Source organism: Gracilinanus agilis, chromosome 4, assembly GCF_016433145.1.
Source record: "Gracilinanus agilis isolate LMUSP501 chromosome 4, AgileGrace, whole genome shotgun sequence".
Taxonomy (NCBI): domain Eukaryota; kingdom Metazoa; phylum Chordata; class Mammalia; order Didelphimorphia; family Didelphidae; genus Gracilinanus; species Gracilinanus agilis.
This window is the reverse complement of record NC_058133.1, coordinates 237,314,102-237,337,799: the sequence shown is the minus strand read 5'-3', so window position 1 is coordinate 237,337,799 and position 23,698 is coordinate 237,314,102. Positions and strand designations below refer to the sequence as shown.

General features: G+C 37.4%; 1 protein-coding gene across 1 annotated transcript in view; it reads left to right on the top strand.

The window, feature by feature from the left end:
- Positions 1-23,698, top strand: part of GAS7 (growth arrest specific 7) — a 306,684-nt gene that overhangs the window by 205,038 nt on the left and 77,948 nt on the right. The window contains exon 3 of the mRNA XM_044676359.1: positions 4,823-4,903. Within this exon, the coding sequence (XP_044532294.1) occupies positions 4,823-4,903 (81 nt within the window). The remainder of the gene's footprint in view (positions 1-4,822; positions 4,904-23,698) is intronic.

The following is a 23,698-nucleotide window of genomic DNA, read 5'->3' as shown; positions in this document are numbered from 1 at the left end:
ACCTGAAAAAAAAATTCACTTTATGGCTCCTGCAGAAAAAGCCATATCTGGCCCTCAAAAGAGCCAGATATGGCTCAAGAGCCAATCGTTGCCAACCCCTGCTCTAGTGTGACTTTGTTGAAAGGAATGCAGATTAGTAGAGTCACAACAATTTTGCTAATGCTTTTCCTAGCTGCCTAAGTACAAGATCAGAGGTTCAAGGCAGGCCTGATGAAGGTTAGCAGTAATTTTAAGATTAAGGCATCTGGGACCAAAGGAAGCTAATGGTACCTTGTTTGCCACATGTAACTTTTAGAAATGGTAAACTAGATAGAGGAGTCATCATGTGGAGGGAGAGCCCAGTCTGGTCTAGTCTAGTCTGGAGAAGCTTGAAGGCTAGAAATGGAGAGCCTGGGTGTCACTGGTATATAGTAGTTAAAACCCTTGTGAGCTTGATTTGATTGGACCTGCTGGGGAGGAAATGCAGAGATAGAAAAGAAGGAAGGATAGGGCTTCTGGGTGAGCCTTTATGCCTCTTGTTAAAGATTTTTGCCTTTGAATTTGCAGTCCAAGATGAAGAGGTAGCCAGAACAATCAAATAAGCATCTATATTTTGCAACTACTCCCATGCAACTACTCCCATGAGAAAGGACATTTGCATTCTAGCATTTTGCCTGGAACGTGGCCTATCCCCAAGGGGCACTAAGCAACTACATCCATAAGGGTTTGGCTAAGAAGAAGTAGGCCAACCTGTTGGGTGAACCACCAACTTCTGTAAATGAATCAGGAAAGGCAGGACTATACTACTGACAGGATTGGATCATGCCAAGTAGAGCCTGAAATACCAGCCTAGACATACTGGTATGAGAAATACAGAGGGAGGGAGAAGAGCAGAATGGGTGGAGAGAGAGATGGAACAATTGGCAGACAGTGAGTAGGCTGAGGGGATTTATAGCTGAACTGAAAAGGATAAAGAAAAAGAGAAGGGGAAACTGTCTTCATTCTGAGATGAATATTTCAAGATAAACAGCTCTTAACTTGTCCTGCAATTCTCCTGGGATACCAGCTGTGGAGTAAGGTTTCATTGATTTGTCCCCTTTCTTTGAAATTCAGATTAACTACTTTGGATAGCTCCTTAACTGTGTCATTAACCTTCAACCTTCAGAGTCTTCTCTATAAATAAGATTACTACTTAAGGGCTAATGATAGTGCTCCTAATGATAGAACCCTGATACATTGCTTGCCCCTGGCTTCCCCTTCCTAGGGCTGGAAAGGACCTGGGAAGTTATGGGGCCATCAAGGGAAAAATTTGAGTTTGGGGGCTGTGGTGGTGTTGGTCAGAGTCCCCTCCTATCTCAATTCTGTCTCAGGGCTGTGGGAAGCTCTTCTATTTAGGGTGTGCTTGACTCCTTTGGTTTCAGTGGGTGCAGCCAAAGATTGAGTTGAAGTTGTCATTCCAGAAAAATGTGTTTCCATGTAAACTGCGTGTGGGGGTAAGGGGAGGGGAAAGGGAAGGGCTGCTATTTGGCTAGTCTGTCTCAATTCTTTCACTTTAATTTTAACCTGTTTCTCTGGAGGGTGGCAGGCCAGGAAAGTGTCTCTTCCATGAACTGAGACCTTCACCAATATCTAGGGTGACCAAAGACTCAAATGCTGCCCTAGATTTGGCAGAAGTCAGTATTTTCAAAGGGCCTCACCCAGGCTAATATTACCAAGGCCAAGACATATTTCTGCCTTAGCACTGGCCTTAATCAAGGCCAATAGTAATCACTATTGTGTGGGTGGTATGGTCAACTGGAAGATATCCAACTGACCTTTTTGCTACTAATGATATAACTCAGATTAGCCTTTCTAACTTCAGAGTTACAGTTACATTCAGGGAGATTATCAGCCTAGAGGAGTAAATTCTGGCCCTTGGCTTATGATAGCCATATATTATAGCCCTCTGGTATAGCTGTGACTAGAAGAGAAACTGGCATAGTCTTCCTATGGTAACAGATAGATCCTTCATCCCATAAGTGATATGGTATAATGGTTACTAACTACCTAGATCTTGATGCCCATTTTAATGATATTAGCATTTATATAGTAGTTTGACAAAGTACTTCATATTATGTTATTTCATGAACTCTCACAACCATTAAGGTAGGTACTATTATTCTTCCCATTTTAACAGTTGAGGAAACTGAAACTGTTACTTGTGTGACTGTCATATTGCTGTGGCAAGATCTGAACTCAACTGTTTCTTTTCTTTCTTTTTTTCCCTTTATATGCTATCTTCCTTTATTGGGCCAGGGTTGATGACTTCATTGCAATTTTGATAGTTTTCAAAAAGATTTGCATTTTCATTGTCCAAAAGTTGACTTTTTCAGTTACATTTCAGGGCTATGAATTGTAAAGACTGAGAATAGTCTTTTAGCAGCAATCTCTGTGACAGCCATCTAAATCTGATGAAGAAACTGCTTAATTTCCTTTAAGAGAGTTGGCTATAACTTTCTCTGTAGTTTACTCTGCTGCTTTATAAATGTATTCTCTGAACTAATTTGTCTCAGGTGGCATTTTAAAGGTTTGTTACCTCAGCCATGGAAAAGACATGTGCAGGTAGATATTCTTATGTAGCTTGGTTGAGATTCCACATGCTTAAGTTCACTGTTTATTTTCCTCATTACATCTCAAATTGAAATTTACCAAGAGATGTGTGGTGCTTAGAGAGGAAAATATATCTTTCAGGACTATGAGGAAGTCGATAAGGCACGAGAATGTGAACTAAGAGCAAATTGAGCCAGCAAAGTGTAGTAAAGAGAATTGACAGGTCAAGCGACCCAGATTTTCAGTCCTGGCTTGCCACTAACCCAATTGAACTTGGGCAAATCATTTTACTTTAACCTTGGGTTTTTATTTTTAAACTAAGAGAAATGAATTAAGTATTTATTAACATTCCATGATCTTAAGAATCTTGGTCTCCATGACTTAAAATTATAAATCTCTAAAGGTGTTATCATTTCAAGCATGGTCATTCATTAAGTGTCTATTCTTTTTAAGGTACCATGCTAAGCTCTGGGAATACAAAAAAAAAAAAAGGCAAAAGACAGTCACAATCTAATGAGAAAGGACAACTATTTTTAACAAGCTATACACATATATTTATTGACTGGCATACAGAACAAGTATAAAATGATGAACAGAGGAAAAACATTAGCATTAAGAGGATATTAGGAAAGCCTTCTTACAGAAGGTGAGATTTTTATCTGGTACTTGAAAGAAGCCAAGGAAACTAGGAAGTAGAGATGTGGACAAAGAGCATTCCAGGCATTGGGGAGAGCCAGTGAAAAGATCTGGAATCAGGAGATGAAGTTTCTTGTATGGGAAAAGCAAGGGAGATCATTGTCATTGGATGGAAAAGTATTTGGAGATAGGAAGAAGTATAACAAGACTGAGGATGAAGGGAGAAGTTATAAAGGGATTTGAATGTCAGGTAGAAATTCTATAATTGATCCTGTAGGTGAAAGGACTAGACTAGGGGAGGGAGGATTGCCTAGTTAGATCTGTGCTTTAGGAAGCTCGCTTTGACAACTGAGAGGAAAAAATGGGGCATATTGTGAGAAATATTATGAAGATAAAATCAAGAAGACTAGGCAACAGATTGGCTGTTAGAGGTGGTAAGATTGAGGAATCATGGATTACACCTACATTTTGAGTTTAGGATTCTGGAAGGATGGCAATATTCTAATAAAAAAAATAGTTGGGAAGAGGAGAGAGTTTGGGAAGAAAGATAATGAGTTTTGGACATTTTGAGTTAAAGATATCTATGAACCTCCAGTTTGAGATGTTTAATAGGCATTTGGAGATGCAAGTCTGGAGGTCAACTGAGAGATTAGGGCTGGATAAGAAGATTTAAGAATTAGTATAGAGATAACATTTAAATTCACAGACACTGATGAAGCCATCAGGTGAAACAGTATTGGGAGAAGAGAATTTGGAATCAGAAAATAGATTCAAAGCCTAGCTCTTCTTTCTGCATGTGGGCTTCAGTTTTCTCATCTGTAGTTAGACAGCAAAGATGACCTCCAAATTGCTTTATCACTTTATCAATCTATTGGCACTTTTATAATTTCACTTCCCTAAGCCTCTGACTAAATGATCCCCAAACTTAGGAAATATTACTATTTTTATAAGCATCTTTTGCTAAAAGTTTTGCCAAAAGTTTTGAATTTACATCAGATGGATCCCAGCAATACACTATCTCACAGAGTAGGCTATCTTCCTTCATTATGGCAATTGATTTAGCTGTAATTTAATTTAAGGAGGTAATTTCTCAGTGGCTAAATTGTGACCCCTCTTTAATTTTTTTTCTGAGTGTCCTAATTCTCCAGGAAGGTTGTAAATATCATGAGAACTAGGGAAAGATTTAAAATGAGATTCTAGTGGGTGGTTGTTCACTGGACATGTTAAATGAGAGAGAGCAGCTTGTCTTTGGAACAAACTTTCTGGGACTTTAGTAAGTTTTTTTTCTTTTTCTTTCTTTCTGTCTTTTTTTTAAAAGGAGGGCCAAATTTGGAATTCTCAGACTTGTAGTAGATATCTTTTTCTCTACCACAATATTGCAGATCAATTCTTGACTTCTATTCCCAGGGACAGGCAGGTCCTTCCCCTCCTTGAGATTCGGGCTATGAATATGGGAGAGGGAGAAGTAGAGAAGCTCCTGTCATGCCCCTTAGTTTTCTGAACAAAAAAAGGCCCTTCCTTTTAAGCCTCCAAAGATTTCCTTGTTGGCTTGATTCTTCTTGTATTATTGTCTATTGTTCTGCCCTTTGACATTCACAATGCTATTCTCTTTGACTAGAGACTACATGGGAGCGGCCCAAGGGTTCTTCTCAGACCCCATCCAGCCCTGGCCCTCAGAGGAACTTTCAGCCTGCAGCAGGTAATATCTACTTTCCATCTCCTAGCAATGTGCAACAGGTCACTGAGTTGTACTTCAGTGTGTTGAATTTTTTAGGTACCTTGGGGCAACAGTTGTGCTAATTTGGAGGAAGTCATTGGTTAGATATACTCTTGGTTCTAGTTGATTCAGTTTGGGCCAGACACTAATTAAGAAAAGAAGAAAACATTTCTTTGGGAATGGATAGTTCATATAGGGAATGAGTTGTTACCAACCAGCATATGACAAATGAACTGAACAAGCTACTTCTCTCAAAGAACAGGCAGTGTCTTGAAAATTTTATTCTTCTAATTGCCAAAGACCTAGCAAAGTGTCCATCCTTAATATCTGCTATGAACAGGCTGTCTTATCAAGGCAGATAGGTTATTGTCTGAGAAAACAGCACTGAAAAGATAAGGCTTCATGCTCAGAATACTCCACAGTTATTATAAACCTCTTCATTCCTCTCTGAATCTCTGGCTGTCATTGGGATTCTAAGAGAGGGAGACAGAGGTGGCCAATGCCAAATGATGCTGAGAACAATCTTCTCTAGCCCCCTAGAAAGAAAAAGTCCCTTGGATGAAATGGCAGGGCTCCCTGAGGAAGAGACAGGAGACAGAAGACATGTAAAAAGCAAAGCAAACCTTGGCCACCATTTCCCTCTGATCTAGAAAGAGGTAGACCAATATACTTTGAACCTTTGAATCTTGGAAATAGCAATACATCCAGTGCCCTCATTCATAATACTGGAAAACAAACACTGTGGACATCAGCCTGGCATCTGCTCCTCCAGGTGCTATAGCTATAGTTTTTGAAGACCCCCCAAAAAAAGTTTTCATCACTAAAATCCTTAGTGTTCTCAAATTGTTCAACATCAGAAACGAATATTTTATCAGTGGAAATGATGTTGGAAAAAGAAGCATTAGCATCTGCTTTGCTACCTAACCCTAAAACCTACAAAATCTTTCCATTTGATTTGCATCTAAAGCCTTCCATAGGTATTGTCTCACCCATTCAAAAGTGATCTTCTCAAGAGCAATGGATTGTCTTACTTTTCGGTTTGAATCCCCAGTGCTTAGCACAGTAGTTTACACATAGTAAGCACTGTATAAATGCTTCAGTCATGCATACCTCTAAAAACATCTGACTGTGGCAGAGTGGTATAAGAGTACCAGGCGAGGACCCTAGTCACCCATGTTCTAATTGCATGTCTACTATTTTGTGACCTTAGGCAAGTCACTTCCTTTTTTTTTTTAGACCTTAATTTTCTCAACTATAAAATGACAGTGTTGAATAGGATCAGCTTTCATCCTCCTGATGTCCTCCTGATAACTCTAGCATGTTTTGATTCCTGAATACAATCAGAGGCACTGAATCATATCAATATTGGCATTCTCACTAAAAATGAAACTAAAAGATATTAGGAAATCACAACTAAAGGGAAAGATGTTACAAAAGTTCTCTTTAGAGATATTATCAAGATGGTAGAGTAAGAGGAAGCATATTTTACCTTAGCATCTAGAAAATGTCCCAGACTCAAAGAGAAAGCCAAGAAAAAGTCACAAGTGACTCATTTTCCAGAGCAGAGAAGCTCAGAAAGACAGACATAAGATCCAGATTGGGGCTGACCAGAAGTAAGAAGTACACAGTGCCTTGGCATTATTGGAAAAGATGAGAAGCATTTTAGTACCCAGCATCAGAAAGGGAGACAGAGCACTGGGACAGAAAGAGAACCCAAGGGACCTTTGAACTAGCACTAGGACAGTGATGGGCAATCGTTTGAGCTTGGTGTGTCAAAATTTGCCAAAAAGGGGCAGCTGGGTAGCTCAGTGGAGTGAGAGTCAGGCCTAGAGACAGGAGGTCCTAGGTTCAAACCCGGCCTCAGCCACTTCCCAGCTGTGTGACCCTGGGCAAGTCACTTGACCCCCATTGCCCACCCTTACCAATCTTCCACCTATGAGACAATACACCGAAGTACAAGGGTTAAAAAAAAAAAAAAAAAAAAATTTGCCAAAAAAACGAGCATAACTCAGGTGGTGTGTTACTTCAAGAAAAAAAACATAGTTTTGCGATATTTATAGTTTAAATAACAAAAATGTATAATTGTAACATAACTGTATTTAATAAACCAAAATAGGAAAATTAATATAGGTAGAATTGTCATCTATAGTGCACAGAGTGTCGATACTACACTATAGCAAATGTTTCATCCTCAGCATGTGACCCCATACTTCTCTGTGTGCGGCCACATGTCATCAAAAATGGCTGTGCATGTCACTGCTGACACGCGTGTCATAGGTTTGCCATCATTGCACTAGGATGAAAAATAGTTGCTCTCTGGTAGTTCTTTTACTCAGATTCCAGTTCCTGGTCACAGACTCAGGGCAACAGTTGTAAACTTAAAAGTTACAAGTATGACCTTCCCAAGGAAGCCATTTCCCCAGTAGATGATTAATCTATTTTATTTCCAATTCTTTCCTGCCCCCCAAAAGTACTACTATAAACATTTTGGCGTATATGGATACTTTCTTCTGATTTATGTCTTCATTGTGGCATTAGCTAAACAATAGTCAAAGGGTCACTTTATTTGCATAATTTCATATTGCTTTCCAAAATACTTATACCACTTCCCACTTCTTCCCACATTTATTAGTGTGCCTATCATCCCACAATTCCTTCAAAATTGAATATTGCCATTTTTTATCATTTTTCTCATTTGTAAGTTGTGAGGTAAAACCTCAGGGTTAATTTGATTTACCTTTCTCTTATTATTAGTGATTCAGAATATTCTTTGCTGTGGTTATGACTATTTTTTGCAATTCTTCTTTTGGGAACTATTTGTATTCATTTGTGTGTATGTGTGTGTACCTATGAGGAGGAGAGACAGATGGACAGAGAATTTATCTAACCCGTAGAGAAATTTGATATAAAGATTTTCTCCCCATTCTTTTTCTAGGTGCATTAATTTATTTTTTCTGTGCAGAAGCTTTTCAGTTTCACATAATAAAAATTCTAATTTATCTTTTCTCATTGCCTTTGATTTCTTCATCTGAAAATTACCTGCTCATGTCCTTTTATCAAATTCCAATTGTGCTCTTAGAAATTTGAATCATTTGATAAATGAGGCCTTTACCAGAGAAACTTGGTATGTAAAATTTTTTTCACAGTCATGGTTATTTTGTCTTTCCCTCCATTCTATTTTTCTCCTGTTTCTTCTTCTTTCTTCTTTCTTTTCTTCTTCTTCTTCTTCTTCTTCTTCTTCTTCTTCTTCTTCTTCTTCTTCTTCTTCTTCTTCTTCTTCTTCTTCTTCTTCTTTCTTCTTCTTCTCTCTCTCTTTCCCTCTCTCTCTCTCTTTCTCTCCACCTTTTCCCTCCTCATAAATGTTTTGCTTCTGACTAACCACCTTCCCCAGTCTACACTCCCTTCTACCATATTCTCATTTTCCTTATTCCTCCACCCCTCATACTTTCCTATAGGGGATGATAGATTTATCTTTTCTATCTCTATATAGTCATATACATATTTATTTATTCAGCTACACGTAGAAATGATTTTGGACATTTGTTTTCTGACATTTAAGAATCAATATTTTCTATCTTCCTCCCCGGCCCCCCCCCCCGAGGCAATAAGTAGTCTGATATAGTTTACACCTGTACTTTTATGCGTTGCAAATTTCCATATTGCTCATGTTGTAATAGAAGACACAGCATACGTACAATAAAAACTAAGATATATTTCTGTACCCAAATGAGTATATATATTATTTCCTCTTTGGGCCAATTCCTATAAGAATAAGGTTCCAGCATTGCTTGCTGGAACCTATCTTTTCCTATCTTTTCCTCCACAATATTAGACCTTTTGCACCTCTTTTATGTGAGATAATTTACTTCATTCTTCCTTTCCCTTCCCTCCCCCCCATTGTATTCCTTTTCTCACCACTTAATTTGGGTTTTGGGGGAGTGAGGGGGGACTGTGTCGTATCAATCCATCATAATTGCCTAATAGTGATAAAGTTCTTAAAAGTTACAAGTACTACCTTCCTATATAGGAATGTGAACAGTTTAAATATATTGAACCCCTTATGTTTTCTCTTTCCTGTTTACCTTTTTATGCTTCTCTTGAGTTTTATGTCTGAAAATCATATTTTCTGTATAGTTCTCTACTTTTCCTCAAGAATACTTGAAAGTCCTTTATTTCATTAAATATCCATTTTTCCCCTCTGAAAAATTTTACTCAGTTTCTCAGGGTAGGTAATTTTTGGTTGCCCATCAATTGAGTAAAGACTGAAGAACTTGTGATTTATGATTGCGATGGAATACTGTTGTGCTGTAAGAAATAACAAGCAGGATTGTTTCAGAAAAACCTGGAAAGTAGAACCAAGAGGATAGTGCACATAGTAACAGCAATATTGAATGATGACCAACTGTTAATAACTTGGCTATTCTCAACAATTGAATAATTCAAGATAGTTCTGTAGAACTTAAAGAGGGAGATAATTTGGAATTCAAAAACAAATTAAATTAAATCAATGATAATAATTGTTTTTATATGTACTTGGAAAAAATATAACACTTAATACAAGAAGAAAAGGAATAGGGAAGTTTATAAGAGAGGTTGGCTTAGGAAGCAAAGTTTAGTTCTGAACATGAAGTTTGAGATATCTGTGGAACATTCAATTGGAAATATTCAATAGGTGGCTGATGATTGCATACCTAGAGCTCAGCAAAGAAATTAGAGGTAGATATTAAGATCCATGAGAACTGAGAAGGTTGCATGGAAAAGATAGAAATAGAAGAGGGATAAGACCATAGCTTTGTGGATACACCCACAGTTAGGTGAAAGCTATGGATGATAGTCAAGTGCAGGAGAAAGGGTGGTGGTAGTAAAACCAAGATAGAGGAGGGTAATGAAGACCTAGAGAGGAGAGAATATGTAGGGAGAAAATGGAGGTCAATATTGTCATGCTGCAGTGATGCTAAGAAGAATGAGAATTCATAGTCAGATTTAGATGAGTTTTTTACAGATAAATTGTCACTGAGGTTAATTGACTTGACAAGGATCACATAGCTAATAAAGATCTTAGGCAATATTGTACTTAGACCTCCCTGATTTTTGTCTAGCACAATATCCACGAAGCTACACTGCCTACTTTGATTTAGAAAAGGCCATCAAATATGACAATTAAGGGATCATTGGTAAATTTGGAATAAGCAGTTTCATTTGAGTGACAAAATTAAAAGCTAGTTTCAGAGAATTGAAAAGGCAGTGAGATGAAATAGAAGCAATTGAGTACATTTTTCTAGTTTGAGTAGTTGATTTGTTTGTTTTTAAAAATTGAGATTGTCAGAAACCACAAATTAGCTAGTAGATAGGAAGAAATTAAAGGTTAGAGAGGTCATGGGGACAATATACTGGAGGAAAAAGGAGGAGAGAGAATCAAGGGGTCAAGTAGGAGGGTGGGATTTAATGAAGAGAAGGGCCACCAGAAACTGGAGTAGATGAAAAGGAAGGGTAATAATATCAAATAGTATTGAGGCAGACAGTAAAAGAAAATAAGAAGTTCATTTTAAAAATATCCTTTGCTTCCTCACTTATGCAAGAAATCAAGGTGTGACAAGGATGAGAGGATGAGTGGTTTCAGGAATTTGAGAGATCAGAATTGTCACTGTGCAAAATGAAATAGAAAATCAATTAGGGAGGATTCCTTGCTATGGTAAGGGATCAGTTAAGATAACTAATTTGCAGTAAAACCAATCCTGTCCACATGGGTGGACATGCATATCAGCATATTTGGGAGGAACTCGCAGATGATATTGGAGAGGAAATGTCCTCCACTCAGTGCAAATCACAACTAATCTTTAGCTAGGGGCACTTGAAAGGTTAAATAACTTGCCCAGAGCCAGTATGTGATAGAAATGAGAATTAAAACAAGCATATCCTAACTCTGAGGCTGTTACTTCAAGCTTTCCTTGAAGACCTGCCTCCGTTGAAAGAGAACCCACCACCTCCTCTATTAGCCCACAGCACTTTTAAATAGTTTTACTTGTTAAGAGAATTTTTCTGATTTGATGCCTTAGTCTCTGCAATTTTTATAGATTCATTTGAATGTTGCCCTATTGATATCATCTTATTAGATTTGATCAAGTAACAAGATTATTTGGAACTTTAAGATCACAGGATAGGATAGAGTTAGATCTGAACAATACCTAGAGTTATCTAGTCAGTCTCCTTATTGACAGATAAGTTAACTGAGGCCTAGGGAGGTCAAGTTTATAAAGTAATACATGATAGGACCAAGATTTGAACCTAGGTCATCTACCTCTAAAATCAGTATTCTTTACATTAATTGACTCTATCATCTAAATCCTTTGCTTTCTCAGTTTGTGTCTTTTATAAATTTGATAATCTAGACATTTGACTCAAGTCACTGACAGAAGGGCCAAGTACAGTGTCAAACACTGGTGTCTGAGGCATGAGAGAACTCTACAAAGATGACTTAACATCCATTTATGAGTATCTTCTTGGTCCAACATTTCAGTTAGTTCTTGATCCAATTAACTCTACTCTTTTCTTGAGTTATCTTTCCTTTTCAATAAAAATAGTATACACTTTTTTGTCAAATACTTTTGCTAAATCTAGATGAATTGTATCAATAACATTAACATTCATCTTACATTTTGAGAATGCTGTCAAAAAAGAAGTAAGGTTAGTTTGGCATGACCTTTTCTTAATAAAGTCATGCTAGTTCTTTGAAATCTTTGTGACCTTCCTTTTCTACATGTTCAAGAGCCATTCTTTAAATAATAGACTTTAGAATTTAACCAGAAATTGAAGAAAACCTCCATGACTTATAGCCTACCGAGTCTATTACCTTTCTTTTTTAAAAAATCATGATATTACCCTCATCTGGTCAGAATTGCCAAATCCCAGGATTTGAGAGCTAGAAGGGACTTCATTGGTGATCTATTCCAGACCACATATGAAGGAGTCCCCACTTTACCACACCTGACAAGTGTCATATAATCTTTGTTTGAAGACCTCAAAAAAGAGGGGGCTTTCCATCTATTGAGATAAAATTGTTTACTTTGGGGAAGCTCTTATAGCTTTTTTTTTTTTTTTTAACCCAAGGCCATGCCTAAATCAGCCTCTTTGCAACTGCCATTCATTGCTCCTGGTTCTGCTCTATTGTAAGGGTTTATTTAGCAATTAATTTAGTAATAGTGTTGGACCTAGCAGGAAGGGCTGGAGGATTCCAGGATGGAATGAAGGAGCAGGAAGTAGGGCTTGTGCTCTGAGAGAGACTCCATTAGTGGTTGGACATAACTGTTGCTAACCCTGGGAGATCTCAGAGTTAGGAAAAAACTGCATCCAGATTCCCTGGGATCCTGAGAGGTGAAGGCTTTCAGCAAGTGGACAACAGACATGCAGAGCAGCACCAAGTGGGGAAGTGGTTTGGGATCTGGTGGACAGCATTTTAAACTCACTCTCCTTACCTGGGTACCTTGGATCACCTGGTGGAGTTGGCTCTTGGAATCCTGTGACCATCCTTGGATTACCGTGGGACTCCAATTGGCCCTTTAGCTGAGCTGACCAAACCTGGCTAGAACCAGGTTTGAAGAAGCTTTCCCTGTGACTTCAGTACTGCTTCCTTTGGGCCCTGCCTGGCTTAGGTCAATAGGATAGTGTAGTTAAGTCCTTCCCTGCCCCCTGTGGTTTGCCCTTAGATTTTTAGTGTAGAATCCCCTATCCCATCCTTTATTTAGTTACCCTCAATTAAACTGTATAAACTTTTGCCTTTGTCTGCTGGTTCCATAGACCCTGGCCTAGGGTGAGCTGGATGACCATTGGGCCAACTGCCATTCCTGTGTCAGTTAAAAGCTTGGCAGTGAACCTTGATCTCCCTATCCTGGTTGGTCCTGTCTCTCCTCAGAGCACAAGCCCCACTTCCTGCTCCTTCATTCCATCTTGGAATCCTCCAGCCCTTCCTGCTAGGTCCAATACTATTACTAAATTAATTGCTAAGTAAACCTTCACAACAGCTCTCCAAAGCTAAATATAGCAAGTATAATCCCTTCTCCAAGTCAAAAATTTCCAGTTCCTTCAAATGATCCACATATGACCAAAGCTCATGGCCTTTCACCATCCTGGTTTTCTTACTCTGGATACTCTCAAGATTATCAATGTCCTTTTTAAGCCATGGTATCCAAGAAAATATCCTAGATTAGGTCTGATGAAAGCAAAGTACAATGAAACTCTCACCTCACTATCCCTAAAAGGCATGCCCCTCCTCATAAAGCTCAAGATTTCTTTGGCTTTTTTTTCCTGCTCTAGTATACTTCTAACTCATTGAGCTTGCCCTCCACTAAAATTACCAAGTCTTGGGGGCAGCTGGGTAGCTCAGTGGATTGAGAGTCAGGCCTAGAGAGGGAAGGATCTAAGTTCAAATCTGGCCTCAGACACTTCCCAGCTATTTGACCCTGGGCAAGTCACTTGACCCCCATTGCCCACCTTTACCACTCTTCCACCTAGGAGCCAATACACAGAAGTTAAGGGTTTAAAAATGTAAAAAAAAAAAAAATTGCCAAGTCTTTTTTTCAGAATAACTGCTATCTAACTATGCCTTCCCTCTCTTATACCTGAGAATTAGATTTTTCATATCCAAGTTCAAGTGTTTATTTTTATCTTTATTTCCTTAAATCTTAGTAGATTCAGCCCATGCTTTAGCTTGTCAATATCCTTTTGGATTCTGACTTATCCAATGGATTTACTATCTCCCTCTATTTTGTGTCATCAACAAATTTGATGAGAATATTTATCCTTTTATTCATGTCATTGATAAAAACGTTGAATAGCATAGAGCAGTGATGGTCAACCTTTTGAGCTTGATGTGTCAAAATTCGCCAAAAAAAGCATAACTTGGGTGGTGTGTCACTTCGAGAGAAAAAAACATAATTTTGCAGTATTTATAATTTAAATAATAAAAATGTATAATTGTGATATATAACTATTTAATAAACTTAAATAGGTAAATTAATATAGATAGAATTGACATCTATAGTGTACAGAGTGTATACACTACAGCAAATGTTTCATCCTCAGCATGTGGCCACGTACTTCTCTGTGTGTGGCCATGTGTCATCTAAAATGGCTACACATGTCAGTGCTGACATGCGTGTCATATGATTGCCATCACCAGCTTAGAATCTAGTACAAATCTTTGGGATAATCCATTGGAGATTTCATTGAAATTGAACCATTAGCATCTTTTCCTTGAGTATGGCCATCCAATCAATTATGTATACTTCCTAATATGTTATCATCTAATCTGTATCTCTCTTGTCCATGATGATAACATCAGATATCTTACCAAAAATTTTGTTAAGATATAGGTAAACTCTATCCACAGTATTCATTTTACCTACTAGTTTGATAATTCTGTCAAAAAAGGAAATGGAATTAATCTGGAATCTATCTTTTTGCAATTATCACTTCCCTTCCTAGTTGTTCAGCAACCATCTCTATAATGATCTATTCAAAAGTTTTCTGGGAATTGAAGTCAAACTCAATGGCCTCTATTTTGCAGATTCTGTTCTATTTTTTTGAAAATTGAGACATTTGCCCTCTCCTCATCCTGACTCAGTTGTCATGTTTGCCAGTCCTTTCATGACTAACAACTATCAATCAATCAATCAACAGTCTCAACTATGTACTAGGTGCTGGGAATTCAAAGTCAAAAACAAAATTGTCCCTTCCTTTGATGAACTATTCTTTTTTTTTAACTTCTTACCTTCTGTCATTAGAATTGATACAAACTATTCAGTTTAAGGCAGAAGAAAATAAGGGCTAGGCAAATGGAATTAAGCTTCTTGCTCAGAGTCCCACAGCTAGGAAGTGTCTGAGGCCAGACCTAGCTCTCTGTTCACTGAGCCACCTATCTTCCCTTATGAGGACTTAAGTTAGCATGCACATTTATAAGTATATATGGAGGGGGAGGCTGGGTGGCTCAGTGGATTGAGAGCCAGACCTAGAGACAGGGGGTCCTAGGTTCAAATCCAGCCTCAAACACTTCCTACCTGTGTGACCCTGGGCAAGTCACTTAACCCCTATTGCCTAGCCCTTACCACTCTTCTGCCTTGTAGCCAATACAAAGTATTGACTCCAAGACAGAAGATAAGGGTTAAAAAAATATATAAATATATATATATATATATATATATATATGGAACATCTTCAACAAAGATACAAAGTAACCTTGAAAGTATTTTATTAATATCTGAGAAATCATGAAAAACAAACCAGTCAGTTTTTTCAATACTGGAGGAATAATTTCATCAGAGTCTGGTGACTTGAACTCATCACAGTGATTTTCTCCATATATTTCTTGGGTTTCCACTCTCTATAAGCCCCTTTTATTCAGTCTTAAGTGCAAAGTTCATTCTCCTTGGCAAAGAAACAAGAAGTAATAAAAGTCAAGGAGCTCTGCTTTCTCTCATTTACTTTTTTTCCCCCAATAGAGATTTATTTTTTTAAAAAAAGCTAATACCTTTCTGGTTATCCTTAGCTTCTCTTGCCTACTTTATTAAATGAAATATAAGGGCACTACTAGCCCTTTTCTTACAAAATTGTTCTGGTATTGTATTCAGTTTCGATTTCCCATTTCCTAGCTTAATGTCCATTTTCTGCAAATGCCTTTTAAAAATATAATCTAGATGATCAGTTCTCTATCCATTCCTTTGATCTTTTAAAACAATTCTTTCATTTCCACTATTGTCACATTTTTCTCTGTCTTCAGAATTTAATTTTTGAAAGCTTTCCATTCCTCCTGACCTGGTCTACCCTGTAGAATTTTGTCCATAGAATCTTACATGTCTAAACCTCCTTCTTCCTAGTGCATTTCAGGCAACATCTTTCTCTTTGACCACGAATCCTAAAATTGAAAGACAATCTTCTCCCAAGTTTCCCTTCATTTCTACCCAAGTATCCAATTATTGTTTGTTGATAAAAATCAGTTCTGAAATAGAAGTTCCCCTCATTAGTTTCTCTACCTTTTGAAGGATGAAATTATCATTTAGAAAGTTTTTTTTTTTTAATCATTGGATGCTCTGTTTTTTCAAGAAAGAACTCCAGCAGACATTTGGAAACTAAAGCTCCCTCTCATTTCTATATCATGCCTGCATGACAGGTTTGTTTCTTTTGTCATATATGTCCCATTTTTGTCCAGGTGGCCTGTAGTATACTTTGATGACAATATGTCTTTGATTTATACCTCTTATTCTTCACCGAAATTCTCTGATGTGATGATCTCCTACTCTCATTTCTGAATTTCCTCACAAGACTATGTCTTCTTATTCTTTATATCTTCTTTACCTATTATCTTCCTTTAGAACAAAGGATTCCCTCTTGAATCATTTTCGATGATGTTTAACTTTGCCTTATATATTAGGATCTTGAGGTCATCTTGCCCATTATGCATTTATGAATCTACAGCTGTGTGTTTTACTGCCAATTGTTTCTGAGGTCTTTATATCTCTTCTGTTATACATTTTCCTACATTATTGGTACATTCTGTGGAATCAAGTGTGGTTTTGTGTTTGACTATGTATACATACAGATAAATAGATATAGATATTTATATGTATACAAATAATACAAACAAGTTTCTTTTTCCCCTGTTTTAAAAGTCTTCTGATTATGATTTTAAGATTAAAGACTAGTATTTGCTAGACCTTTCCTGGTATAAACTGTTTCGACAAGAGCCCATCATTTCTATATTTTATATATCTGACAAGTCTTGGGAGGTCTCTGTCTTATCCTAGATATGTGCTTTAGGAAGACAGTAGATCTCTCTAATGTCATTATATTAACAGTATAATAATAAGCAGAACCAGCTGACTAATGTTATGATAGAAGGGGAGAGAGAGAAAGTCTATGAGGTGAGACTCTCTTCTAGCTCTCCTCTCCCGCTGAATATACACTGAGAGACTTTGAGGGGTGGCACCCCAAACTGGGTGACCTGGATGGCTGTGACACCCCACAGGAGTTGGAGACGAGGCTTCCCTATGAGATGAGGTATGGGATACCCCAATCCGATTCTGAATGAGGACGGGGTTCACACAAGCCTCCCCCAGTGTCAGTCAACTCCACAGCAGGTAGTCTGGATCCAAGATGGAAGCAGCTAGACCAAGCTGTGATTCCCCTCCCCTCTTGTTGTCTCTCAGGCACTCTGGAACACTATCTGACTAATGAATGGATTTTATTATTTGCAATTCAGGGATTAGGGAAAGGGGTGAAGGGCAGAGGGATTTTGGGGTGTCCTCTTCTCTATTTCTATGGGGTCTGTCACTCGAATGGGAACCTTTGAGGTTCCCACTCCTACGCATCTCCCTTCGCCCCTTCTCCTTCAGTTTCTATTTCCTATTTCTATCCTTTTCTATAATTGCAAGTTAGACTGGAAAGGGTCTCTCTGCAAGGTTGGGTAATGGGAGAAGGAGCCTAAGAGATCGCTCCCAAAATGGAGTCCCAAAATTTATCTAACTCATTAGTTGAAGTCTTGATGGGTGAGAAATGATGGGATGCCTTTGACCAGGGAATCAGGGATTTTAATGTCCAAAGAAAGATCCTCAGGAAGCCCTCAGGACTGGATCCGAGCTGAGATGTTCTCCTCCTCCCTCTCTCAGTCCGCCAGAAGTCCTCTCCTCTCTTTCCTCCTCTGGAGCCTTTCCCAAAATCTCCTTGGTCTTTCAACTGTCCATAACTGTCATCAGCAGTTTTCTTCTGGCTCCTTTTGTCCCATCCCCCTTGCACAAATTCCATCCTTACAACAGATAGATGTCACAGTATCCACATGACTCACCTACCAACTAGCAGCAGCTAGATAGATAAATGCCTTGGAAGTCAAGAAGAATTCAGTTCATTATCTGCCTAGTTAGATACCAACTAGTTAGGTACTAACTAGTTGTTTGACTAGTTAAGACACTGTCTTTCACAGTGTCCTAATCCATTTCAATTAAGGATAAAATGAGATAATATTTGTAAAGTACTTTGCAAACCTTAAAGTATTACACAAATGTTAGCTATTGTAAGATTTAAATTAATATCAATAACTCTAAGTATTATTTTTGTAAAGTTTATTAATAATCACTTGAAGTAGAAAAAATTAAAAAAATATAAAAGCCTAATCTAACCTAACTAACCACTACCTGTTTCTCTGCCCAGCTCCTCAGCCACACTCCAGGAAACAGAGAGAAGGGAGGGGTCACACCAAAACTATCCTCTGTACATATGCACGCAGCGTAAGCATGCAAATGGAATGGTGGGTAAGACAGTTCTGGGGAGCAAATTCTATCCACACAATCCCCCCTGTGATTCCATTGGGAAGTGAACATGTTGGAATCTTCCGGATTTACGTGCCTAGTCTCCCCAATGAATCATTACACATAAACAGCTTATATCTCTAAAGATCTCTTACTAGAGGTACATACAATATTGCACTTTCTAAGGGGAAATTACAATAATTTGAGGATAGGGGAAATAAAAGAGAAAGAGAGCAAAACCAATGTTAGGTGAGCCAATTAGGGGGCAGTTCCCTTTGGCATAAGACTTTACATTCAGAATAAATGTGTTCAACCCCCCATAATTCAATTCACTAAATCTCAAAATTCATTCTGGATCTTTTGATGCAGCGTGTGGTTTCTGCAGGCATCTCCATGGCACCTTCTCCAAACAATTCACTTTCTCAATTCAAGGAGTTAGCAAGTTTCTTTTCCTGAAATTTCTCCAAAAGATTTTAAACCTTGCATTATAGGATAATAATACACTATCATTATTGCTCACATTTTTCTCTGTTTGATCTATATTGGGTATTCATTCACCTTTAAGTAAAATAGTAAGGAGATAAAGGTATAGGGAGAATAGAATTCTGAGTAAACAACTAAATAGTTGTTTGGAGGGGCTGTCTTTTCACTGAGCATTGTGGATAGATTTCTCCTAGAGACTTGTGGTTCAGTTGTGTTTATTTTCTCCTACATTGCAACTTCTTGATTGGATGAACCAATCTTATTGGTGGGCTGGGTCAAACAAGCTACTGGATATGCTACTATTGAGGTCTCAGGGTGCTATATCTCAGTTTGGTGGTTTGAAATACTAGCTTCCCTGCTGACTGGCTGGGAAACAATCCTTTTCCACTTTCAGTAACTGGCAGTCTAGGTGGTAGTACCATGCTTTCTTCTTGGAGTGATAATAGAGTTCTTTCAGCTATTGCAGAAATCATTAGCTTAAGATCTTCAAAAGCCTCTTCTCTTTGGTTCTCTCAGTGCCTCAGCTCTGATGCTGTTTATCACCTCCAGACAGAAGATGCTAGTAGCTATCTTTTCTATGGAGCTTTTGGGTTTGCAGAGCACTTTACAAATATTAACTCATTTTATCCTCACAACAACCATAGGAGTTAGGAGCTAATATGATCCCAATTTTACTGTTGAAACCTGAGGCAGACCAAAGTTTAGTGGCTTGCTCAGTTATACTACTAATAGATATCAAAGGCCAAATTTGAACTCATTTTCTTTATTCCAGGTCCAGTGCTCTAATTTATCACCTTGCCTAACCTATTGGACAATGCTTCTTACCTCAAAAGTCCCTTCCTATCAGCCCCTCTTCCTATCTTAGTGTCAATAGTTCTAATTTACCCAGTTTTACCTCCCAAATTCCTTTGAGAATCAAAATGGTTAGAGACAACACCATAAATGAAATAAGGAATTTCCCCCCTATCTTCTCCATAGTAAGGTGATCTATTCAGACCTCCAAATATGAATGGGAAATACTATTTCACATCTAAAGCATTCTGATCTTTGTCTTTTAGTCCTAACAACTTTCAGCTTTTTCTAAAGCAAGGGAGGCACCTTCTTGTTGCTCTTTTCTATCACTACCCACTAACAAACCCACTCCTGTCATTAAACAAATGCCCTGCTTTGTAGCAAATCAGTAGACAGAATAGTGACATGATTTGAGCAATCAGGGTTAAGTGACTTGCCCAGGATCACATAGTATCTGAGGTCAAATTTGACCCCAGGACCTCTGGACTCCAGGCCTGGTGCTCTTATCTATTGTGCTACATACCTTCATTTCTTAATATTCATACTCATGTCACAAAGTAAATGATGGAATTGACCTTAATTGCCTTTTTGGAGAGAAAATATGATTTGGAGTGGATTTTATTTACCCGAATGCCTCCTTTGTAATATAGACAGTATTTCCTTACTCCAAACCCCTTAACATAATCAGTGAGGAAAAGGTCTTCAAAAAGTTTTACCTCTTAAAGTAAAATTAAATGTTTAGAAGATGACATGGAGTAGAGGACATGAAGGAGAGATCAAAAGCAGGTCAAGAGGGGGCAGCTGGGTAGCTCAGTGGATTGAGAGCCAGGCCTAGAGACGGGAGGTCCTAGATTCAAATCCGGTCTCAAACACTTCCCAGCTGTGTGACCCTGGGCAAGTCACTTGACCCCCATTGCCTACCCTTACCACTCTTCCACCTATAAGTCAATACACAGAAGTTAAGGGTTTAAAATAAAAAAAAAAAATAAAAAAAATAAAAAAATAAAAAGCAGGTCAAGAGAAAATTAGAAGGAAGCCAAAGATTTGCTTGGCCAAACCAAATTTGGGAAGACTTCACAGAAGGAAAGGAAAGGAAAGGAAACAAGGGCATCTTGCTTTAATTTTATCTTCCAGTCTTATGCTAGAGAGTAGGGAAGAACTAAATTTAAACATGACCAGGTTTTTTTCAGGGGGAAGGGGTCATTAGGATTCAGAGCTGAAAGGAACCAGAGATAGAGAATTTTGTCCAATTATCTCATCTTACAGATGAAGAAATTGAGGCCCAGAGAGGGAAAATGGCTTTCTCAAAGAGTTGTTCATAGTATAAACTAGAACTTAGGACTCCTCTTAGTCTAGTATTTTTACCATCGCACACAAAACATTAAGGACCAATAAATAAACTATTCCTTTTTTTTTTTAACAAAGTATTTGTTTATTGGGAAAAGCATATCACATAAGCTATTTGAATGTGTTGTAATACAAAGTCAAATGAACATAATATGGATCTATGCCCTTTATTAAGAAAAGAGGTAAAATAAAATAATTTTTTTACAGTAGACAACTCACTAGAAATTTTCTTCTATTACTCCATTCTTTAAGAAAACAGAATTCACTTTTGTTATAAATGTGAAATTAGTTACTGGAAATATGCTTATCCAAGGGAAACAAACATTCAGATTTGTATCTCATTCTTTCTTCTCCCTTCTGTCCTACTCCTCTCCCCTCCCCAGGAAAGCAAGTAATATTATATAGGTTATACATATTTTATCATATAATATATATATATATATATATCCCTGCTCATTATGTTGTGAAACAAGACATAATGCTTTAAATCATTATTGATTAAAGAAATTAAAATCAAAACAACCCTCAGGTATCATCTTACATCTATCAGATTGTCTAAAGTGATAAAAAGACAAAATGACAAATGTTGCAGCAGATGATTAAAAATAGTCACACTAGCTAGCTAGAGTTGATAGTGCTATCTGATCCAACCATTTTAGAGAGCAATTTGAAATTAGACTCAAAGAATTACAAAACTGTATACCTTTGGACCCAGTAATGCCACTATTAGGTTTATTTCCTAAAGTGATCAAGGAAAAAATATTCTAAGATATTTAAAGCAGCTCTTTTTAAGGTGACAGTACTCAAAATCGACAGGACATCCATGAATTGGGGAATGACTTGAACAAGTGGTAGTGTGATTATAATGGAATCCTACTGTGCCATAAGAAATGACAAACAAGATGATCACAAAAACCCCTGGAAAGATTTACATGAAGTAATGCAAAGTAAAATGAGCAGAACCATGAAAATATTGTATACACTAACAACAAAAGTGTATGATGATCTACTGTGAATGATTTAGCTATTTCAACAAGGCAAGGATCCAGGACAACTCCAAGGAACTCATAATGAACAAGGATATCCACTGCCATATAAGAAACAAAAGGACCCAAATGCAGATTGAGTCATACTATTCTTTACCTTATTTTCTCTATGAATTTTTTTATAGTATAGACAGTATTACTTATTTCTTCAAATTAGCAAAATTAAAATATTAAATCTTTTTTAAAATCTTCCTTGTATCCTTACTTCATCCAACTCAGCGCTCTCTCTCTCTCTCTCTGTCTCTCTCTCTCTCTCTCTCTGTCTCTCTCTCTCTCTCTCTCTGTCTCTCTCTCTCTCTCTCTCTCTCTCTCTCTCTCTCTTTTCAGTCTAACTACCAAAAGAAAAGTGCTACGTGGATAATTTGGTTGCAACCAGTTTGTAACATGGTTCTCTGAACCTATGTAGTGCCTCACATAGGGATTACAGATGCCTATTCTCTCTTAAATTGGTCAGAAGAAGTTTTCAAAGGAATAAATCCAAGCTATCAAAACCTTTTTGAAAACAGATTCCTAAATTGTACAGCTCTTTCAATAGTAACAAAAGAGTATAAACTAAAAGGATTTCTTTCAGTTGGAGAATATAATAGGATATCATTACACTGTAAGAATGAGGCAAAGTAAGATTTCCAAGAAACCTGGAAAATTTTGTATGAATTGATAATAGTGAAGTGAGCTGAACTAAACAACCATTTTATATAGTATCAACAATAGAATAGAGTCAAACAACTTTGAAAACTTCAACTGTTAAGTTCAATGACTATCTGTGATTTCAGAGTACTAATGATGAAGAGTTCTTCATATCTTTGGAGAAAGAGGTGATGAACTCAAGATACAGAATGGTACATACATTTTTAAATGTAACCAGTAGAGAAATTTATTTTGCTTCAACTATTCAATTTTGTTTTTCTTTTTTCTTTTTCAGTTTTGGGTGAGGAAGAATTGAAAAGGAAAATAGGGATAGGATTCTCCTTCCTGACCCCTCTCTCTCACCCCAAAATAAAATGGAATCACAGGACTGAATTTATTAAGTATTTTTAAATTTATAAAATTATTTTTATAAGAGATTTGTGTTTTATATATAGTCCTTTTCTTCTGTTTGTATAAATTCTCATTTGTTAAGGTCTGAATATGAAATGTTAAAAAATATATAAAAAATATTCTCAGCGCCATCCTCCTCCAACTGGCTAGGCAAAATTACCAGAATTACCACCACGCATTACACTCACTCTCTCTGAGGGTAACCCTGCTGTGAGAGAATACACTCTTCCTATTTATATGTTTAGATTTTAAAAATAATTTTCTTCATGATAAGGCAAAAGACATAACTTCAAAGATTCCCATTAAATCAAATTACACTATATTGGCTACATTACAGTTCATACATAAATATTGGTCATATTCTCCCACCAATACATTCAATATCAGTGGGTGGAGAGTAAATACTCACTTATAAAATCCTTGCAAAAAGAACATGAAGTAACATATTCAAGGTAACATACTTCTGGAATTTTAAATTCTCTGTTTCAGGAACAATTCACAAAAGTTCCTTAATGATCATGGATTCTTTCATTGCTAAGCTGAATTAAGCCACAATAGGCCTGACCTCACTAGTCATGATGTCTTTTCCAAATCTATTGATCTGGTAAAGGGTGTCTCTGAATTGTCTCCCCACAGACACACACACTTTTTTTCCCCTTTATTTTATTCCAGTGATAAATTTACACATAATTTTTCCAAAATTACATGATTCATGTTGTCTCTCTCCCCTCTTCCCTCCCCCCCTTCCAGAGTTGACAAGCAATTTCACTGGGTTATAC